The 7,176-nt window shown below is 39.0% G+C and overlaps 1 protein-coding gene and 1 long non-coding RNA gene across 3 annotated transcripts; both read right to left on the reverse strand.

Moving 5' to 3' along the window:
• Nucleotides 1-416: 416 nt before the first annotated feature.
• Nucleotides 417-3,145, reverse strand: LOC311033579 (uncharacterized protein). Of its 2 annotated transcripts, none has more exons than XR_014599502.1 (6): nucleotides 3,027-3,145; nucleotides 2,614-2,809; nucleotides 2,208-2,295; nucleotides 1,745-1,861; nucleotides 967-1,109; nucleotides 417-555 (listed from the first exon to the last, which is right to left on the reverse strand). XR_014599502.1 is itself a non-coding variant. In XM_084041158.1 (6 exons), the coding sequence occupies exons 2-6, from the start codon at nucleotides 2,702-2,704 to the stop codon at nucleotides 545-547; spliced, it is 345 nt and encodes a 114-aa protein (XP_083897284.1). In that variant the 5' UTR covers nucleotides 2,705-2,809; nucleotides 3,027-3,145; the 3' UTR covers nucleotides 417-544. The 2 variants fall into 2 exon arrangements, 1 of the variants encoding a protein (XP_083897284.1); XM_084041158.1 differs by having other exon boundaries at nucleotides 987-1,109; nucleotides 2,699-2,809.
• LOC311033580 lies at nucleotides 3,140-5,712 on the reverse strand. The gene is made up of 3 exons (XR_014599503.1): nucleotides 4,757-5,712; nucleotides 3,365-3,423; nucleotides 3,140-3,170 (listed from the first exon to the last, which is right to left on the reverse strand). It is a non-coding gene; the product is annotated as an uncharacterized lncRNA (long non-coding RNA).
• Nucleotides 5,713-7,176: the final 1,464 nt, after the last annotated feature.

The raw sequence follows: 7,176 nt of genomic DNA on the forward strand, positions 1-7,176 counted from the left end.
ACTTACCAAGACAGTGGTGTAGAAACTGCTGTGGTCATCTCCAAGCAGAAGAAGGAGGCCTCGGAGAACAAGCCTACCCAGCGCGGTCACGTCGGGTTTCTACAAGTGGATAATGAACAAATAAAGTTCAAGATCTGACCATCACAAGTTACAGTACAGTTACAGCATGAAACACCACAATATATGTTTGATGAACAGTTGCAGAGAACAGTTGCTGATTGGAGATGTGATTTAAAAATAGTACAATCCACAGCATTTAGTTATCAACAACGATCAATAGTTAGCAATACTTTAACACTCTGTAATACAGCCGGGAAGCATAAGTACTATTTGGGGTAATAGGTTGTACATAAACTTAGTCATGATAATTACAAATATAAGAAGCATGTTGTAGACTTACCCATCAGTTTGCTGCACAATTCCGGATAATTTATCTCTAATGGCACCTTTCTTGGACTTTAAGATAGTGACCAATTGTGGTGTATAGCGATCCAGAGCATCAAAGAAGTCTGTCTCTAGGTGTGTGGTGGCGATCCTGTTAAACTCAGCATAAGCCTACAACACAGCAAACCACAGAACAAAATACAGTGACTAAATACATTTGAAAAAGTGTGTAAATTAGGAAAACATTTGGTTAATTGTCATACAAATAATTATGATCAACAATGTAACCGTTTTGGCATTAAACATTGGACGAATTACATTTCGGTTCCGACTTTTAGGCTTTGTAAACAAAAAAGAAATGACTGACAATGACCGGGGCCAATAATACCATTATGTACTATGGCCAGAACAGGCCAGGCATTTAAAAATGTTGAAAAATAGTGAGAGTAGCCGACCTACATGTTCACAACACATCACTTTGCGAGATGTTGCGAGCTTGTAGATCTGCTATTTTCACTATTCTTCAATAGATAAATGTATACAGATGAACGCTTTTTCTCATAACTGTGATCAGACAATTACCTATATTAAAATTGGCTTACAGGAGATCCCCCATGCCACGCTCATGTCACCATGAGTCAGCCATAACAGGGCAGGGGTCTTCAACAGGGGGTCTGGGACTCCTAGGGGGTCTTCAGAGTTGCTACAGGGGGTCGGCCAAATCTCTGTGATAAGATCATTGTTTCTTTATACAAACCACTTGAACAATAGCATCCCTATTCTACGGACAACTTTAGCCGAAAATGGCCGATCTACAAGCTCACAACGCCTCGCAGCGCGAGGCGTTGCGAGCTTGTAGATCGGCTATTTTCGGCAAAGAGGGGAAAAAGAGCAGACCAAGTACAGAGTGAAAGTTTACTAAGTATTGACGGTTTAAGTCGTTAAATGTCTGACAATACACATTAACATGAATCCAACATCTATGAAAAGCTTTAATCTGCAACACAATTTTATGTAATATATAGTGGGGGTCCCTTCATCTCTTTCTCAGTTAGGGGGTCCTTGGCCTGAAAAGGTTGAAGACCCCTGATATAAGGAGTTCCAAATGCAGCTACGCCCAATTATGGAGTGTCTAACCTCAATGTGTCATCATGGAATCAGCAAACAAATTAGTCAGCTCCATATATACACCTCTTGTGTAATGGTCTCCATCACCTTACATCCTGGGTTCCAAACTGCATACAGCACCAGGCATTCCTCTAAAGCATATTTTCATATGTCGCCCTGATAGTTCAATTGGACAGTTAATTCCCAACTAAACTTATGTTGCTCTGTTATTCGTGGGTAAAAAGGTGCTAACCTGTTCCCGGATGTCCTTGTAGACAGATGAAGATGGGCACAGTGCGTGTTGGCAGGAAGGTAGCTGAGGGGATTCTGGTCAGGGCCCAGGCTGACTCAAACTGCATGTGTTGTGCACCTATACAAACACAGAGGAGTGATTTTACACCAATGTCACATGGTCAGAATACAAGTTTTATCTGAACACCAAGTGCTCAGTCACAGGCTGACCCGGTCAGAGAATGCTTTTCATGTCAGCTGATAGAAAACCACCCAGATATCATTATGTGAAACCCCAAAGTTGTGCCGAGGGTAACCGCCTTGGGGTCTAAGCGCTCTGCCCTTCAGAATCTCTATGACCAGAGGACAGTGAAGAAAGCAGGAAAGAATCCAAGAGACCCAACTCATAACCTCAGCACCTGCTAAGAAACATAGTTACAGTTCATTATTGTTTATTTAACCATTATGTTAAATGAAACCCCCACCTGAAGTGTGCAGTTCTTCCTCTTGAGGAATCCCACAAATCAAATTCTCCACACCAGGTGGAGAGATTAGGAGATCGAAGGATTGGGTCTACACAGAAGAGAACATAACATTATATAAACAATTGTAAAATGAGAAAATTAAAATAAAATCACTTATGAGTCTACTTATAAGAGTGTATGCAAGCAGTAGGGTATTGTAGATAAGCTCTTTGATAAACACACCATTGTGTGACAACAGTTTGAGAAAAAAGGAGTGGACCAAGTAGAACCCTGTGGACTCCTGTCTACAAAGTATATATTGTAGGGTCTAGGTGGTTAAACATAAACGTGTAGTGCATTGCAGAGTATCAGTCAAATAGAGTATCATTCAAATAGGCAAAACTGCAATAGCAAAATAATGTATTACCATGCCAGGATTGTCTACAAGCCTAGGGAACTATACGCCAATATTTCCGGTAGGCCTTTAGTTCCATTGCTGCGAATCCACTTGCCTCCATGTAGAGATGTTTGATTCATGTAGTCCTCAACCTGGGACACTGGACACCTATTGACCTTCATCCATTCAACCATTTCAATAAGTTTTTCAGGAGGCACATCAGATTCTGTTGAATGATAAGTACAGATTCATTATAGCTGATTTCAAGTATTTGAGGTTCTGGCCTACTTGGAGTGTGTGAAAAGTCGCCAATCGGTCCAGCGGTGCCTGAGACTAGTTTTTAGAAGATGATGGACAGAAGAGTCATGGGACCGCAAATATAATCCCTTGCATCTGTCCAATCTAGCCTGGTGGGGATAATTAACATTGGTTATTAGTATTACCTGGTGTACTAGGGACGGTCTGTTCCTCTGGTTCTTGGTGGTGTGGTCGTTTCAGCCTTCTCATGCGCTTCCTGGTGTTCCTCAATCGCTCCTCCAGGAAGTCTGTAGCAGGTTTTTTCCCCGGCCAGGTGTGTACCAAGCTGCCTGTAAAAGAGACAATTAGGTTCAGCTTAAATTTGCCTGGCGTAAACCATGAAGATGGTTACATGGGATTTTAAGGAGCAATCCAAAAATGTGCGTGTGACTGTGCACTAGGAAAAACTTTGAGCACATTTCTTTTAGGTGTGTGTGTGTGTATGGAGTGTTCTCCTTTTTGTGTTGATTGATTGATGACTTACATAGCCACTGCCAACTGTAGTACCATCCAAATTAAGGCAAGGGCTTTCTTGGTGACGGCCTGTTAAATAGATGGTAGAAGTTTGTCAAAGAACGATGAAATGAGACAGTAATCATTGTTACAAATATATGACGATTCAAATCCCTGAATTGAACACTGAATGGTTATGCGCTTTTTAAGTGCATTCGATTCTGTGTCATTTTTAGATTTGACCTAAAAAGCATTATTTTACACTTTGGCTACTCAAAAACAGCAGATATACAAGCTCATAGCGTGGCACCGAGTGCTGCGCTACGAGCTTGTAGATCTGTTATTTTAGAAAAATCTTGAAAATGTGTGCAAATCTTTGAATTTTTAACGAACATTTGTAACTCAAATCTTTGTTTCTGGGGGTCCCTAGAACAAAATATTTTGAGATGAGGGTCTGTGGCCAAATACATATACATTTTGGGGTCCTTGACATGAAAAAGTTTGAGAACCACTGACATAATAACACAAGTTAAAAACAAATAAATTTAGAAGACATTTTGTAGAATCGGCCTCAGGTCTTAATGGGTTAATTGAAGGTGTGTGATAACCAGTTCTTCTGATGAACTTGGCAAAGTGTTTCACAATGCATACTGATTAATGAACTCATGTTATACAAATGAAATCAGTGGTTCTCAAACATGTTCATGTCAAGGACCCCCTAATTAGTATGTACTTGGCTAAGGACTCAAGATTTACAAAAGTGTTTCAAAAATATTCCACAAATGTTGTTTATACTGTTTTTTAATAGCTGATCTACACCCTCACAACGCATCACCATGCACTGTGAGCTTGTGACGTTTTCTACATTTACAACCCATACATAAACGTTCAGATTTCAAATATAAAGCACTTAGCCCAGGGCCAAGGATGTTACAATTTGAATCGGGAGGGTCTAAGTATCCGTACCTCCTGTATTGTTCAATAAAAGTAATTTTAATCCGATCGGTGGCCATTTTCTCCGAGTTTTCTGAATGCTTTAAACTACGCGACCGTCGGTTGGGAGGTGTATTACATTATACACATGCATTACAACTATGAGAAAATGGCCACCGATCGGATTAAAATATCTTTTATTCAACAATACGGAAGATGCGGGTACTTAGACACACCCGATTAAAATTGTAACATTCGTGGCCGTGGGGTAAGCACTTTATAGTTGAAGTATGAATATTTATGTTGATGTACGGGTTGAAAGTGCAAAAAACAGGTTGAAATTCCGGCTATGAGGCTCGTGAAAGGACGAGCGTCGTGTGAACCATGGCTAAAACTCGGTCGTGCACGGTTACATGAACGTGTTAGTTCATGTAACCGTGTACGACCGTGTTTGGATAACATTTTAATTCCATAAACTAATTAAACTTACCTGTTATCTAGTACAGTAAACACGAAAGCACCCCGGTTTGAAAAAGAAATCTCTCAGCCAACAGCCGTTTCCTCTGCCTTCCGGTGTGATTTCAAAACTAACAAGCTCCGCCTTCAGTGTTGCCATATCCGCTTATTATAAGCGACTTTGGGCTTCTTTTTCTGTGAAGTTTTTTGGGCTTGCTTCCTTACTGTCGTTTAAACCAGTGGTGGTTCTCAAACATTTTCATGTCAAGGACCCCCAGATTAATATGTAGGCTATTATCCAATCAACGGACCCCCATCTGAACACATGTTATGCCAGGGGGGACCCCCAATACAAGATTCGTATTAAAATGTTTCAAAAATATTCCTAATTTTTCACATTTTCTTCCAGATAAGAGTTTTGTTTTAAAATAGCAGATCTACAAGCTCACAGCGCGTCGCATCGCAACCCGTTGTGAGCTTGTAGATTGGCTATTTTCAATTAGTCATAGTTGCTTCTTTTGGGCTAATTTCCATAGACCTGGTTGCTTATTTCTATCGCAAAATCTGGCAACACTGTCCGCCTTGTGCATGAAGGATGTCTGCGGTTCTCAACCTGTGGGTCGAGACCCTGACAATTTAAGTAATAATTTTAATACCTTAGAAAATAAATGAAAACAAATCAAAGAAAAAGACTGTAATACAAGTAATCAACAAACTATACTATAAACTGGTCAAACATTGGCCAAATTGTCAAATAATATAAGAAAGAGAGAAAAAAAGAAAATAGCCGATCTGCAATAAGAAGTTATAGATTTTTGAAATAGTTCAAAGTTTAGCTTTTCTCACATTTTTCTAAAATATTTTGTTTTAATTAAAAAACATGTTTTCAGACTCAGAAGAGGACGCTGAATTGAATGGGCTAGGTTTTGATTTTGTATGACCCTTAAAAAGTGGCTTAAACAAGCGTTAAAGTTTCATAAACTTGAAGCTTTTTTCACAAACATATTATTATTATCATTATTTTATTTTGACCCTTCAACCCTCTTATTTAGATGATTTAGAGTTGAATGGTAGGTTAAACAATAGTCTAGAATTGTTTAATAAGAAGTTAAAGATTTTTGAAATAGTACTTCAAAGTCTAGCTTTTCTCACATTTTTTTAAAATATTTTATTTTTAAATAAAAAAAAACTTTTTCAGACTTAGAAAAGGACGCTGAATCGAATGGGATAGGTCTCGATTTTCCATGACCTTGGGAAATACAAAAGCTCACCAAAAAGATTGGACGTTAACTTTTGAATAAAAAACAGATTTTGTTGAGCACAAAATCTGGAACTAATCGCTCCAGATATTTTTTAAAAATCTAAAACTTCTCTCCATCCATATTGAGAGTAAGCCAGATTTTTTGGCACCAGCCTTGATTTTTTTAGACACTGATAAAGCTCAAAGTTCAGCGAAAAGACTGCAAAGGTCAACCCTCGTTACATTTTTAGAAATTGTATTTTTCTTCGATACTCTGGCTTTAGACTAATGTGATGACGCTGATTCCAAATATGTAAGTTATATTTTTCTCGGAAAACAGAAAGTGCCTCAAAAGGCCACTTTCTGGTTGGTTTTAGGGTGTTCCAGGCCTGTGATAACCCCGATATATTTTTTTTCCAAATCTACATGTAAAATAATGCTAAAATTTGAAATCATCAAACCCTCATATCAAATCATGATTTAATTATCCCTTAATTGGCTATGGTTACGGCTTCGCTATCTCGCTCAATATCTCGAATACGATAAGGACTTAGGGTCCACTTTTTGGATATGTTGTAGAGCTGGCTGAGACGCACGTGTGGATGTCTTGTTTGTCCCGGTACGGCACATTTTTTTTTCTGACTTTGTCCTTTGGTATGGTCTTAAGGTTTAAGACTCTATGTGCCTTCCGATAGTGTAGGAGGTCAACTTAGGAGTGTCGTACCGGGACAAACAAGACATCCACGTGTGCGTCTTGGCAAGCTGTACAACATATCCGAAAGGCGGATTCGAAAAACGTATCGTATCGAGATATATTGCTTTATTGCGCATATAATAACTTGACATTGGACCCTAGCCAATTAAGGAGAACGGTAAGGCCGTGTGTTAGGGGAGTTATATGTTCGCGTTCGGGGCGACGCGCTGACCCAGAATTTGGTGTCCAATTTAGTTTTTACTCCTTTCAAACAGTTTTTCACTATTGTCTCGGCCCCTAGGGTGCGCCGAAACAATCGGACAATGGATTATCGATCAGCTCTTCAGTCATTTTGGGGCATAAACAAGAAGATGAAGGATACAATTAATAATGATGATAATAACTGATAATGATGATGATGTTCAAGTTTCTGTAATGATTTTTTTCCCATGATGCATTGCAAAATACAGTTAAACATTGTAAAATGACAGAACAGTAAATTACTGTACATTTTTACTGT

The sequence above is a fragment of the Gymnoscopelus microlampas genome (genome assembly GCF_963454915.1).
Source record: "Gymnoscopelus microlampas genome assembly, chromosome: 18".
Taxonomy (NCBI): domain Eukaryota; kingdom Metazoa; phylum Chordata; class Actinopteri; order Myctophiformes; family Myctophidae; genus Gymnoscopelus; species Gymnoscopelus microlampas.

What these genes read in the sequence shown, in the direction of transcription:
- LOC311033579 (XM_084041158.1), bottom strand. An exon ending in GGAAGAACTGCACACTTCAG is followed by an intron (nt 1,862 to 2,207) that starts GTGGGGGTTTCA and finishes GTGTTTGTATAG; the next exon opens with GTGCACAACACATGCAGTTT. An exon ending in ACAAGGACATCCGGGAACAG is followed by an intron (nt 1,110 to 1,744) that starts GTTAGCACCTTT and finishes ATCTTATCACAG; the next exon opens with AGATTTGGCCGACCCCCTGT.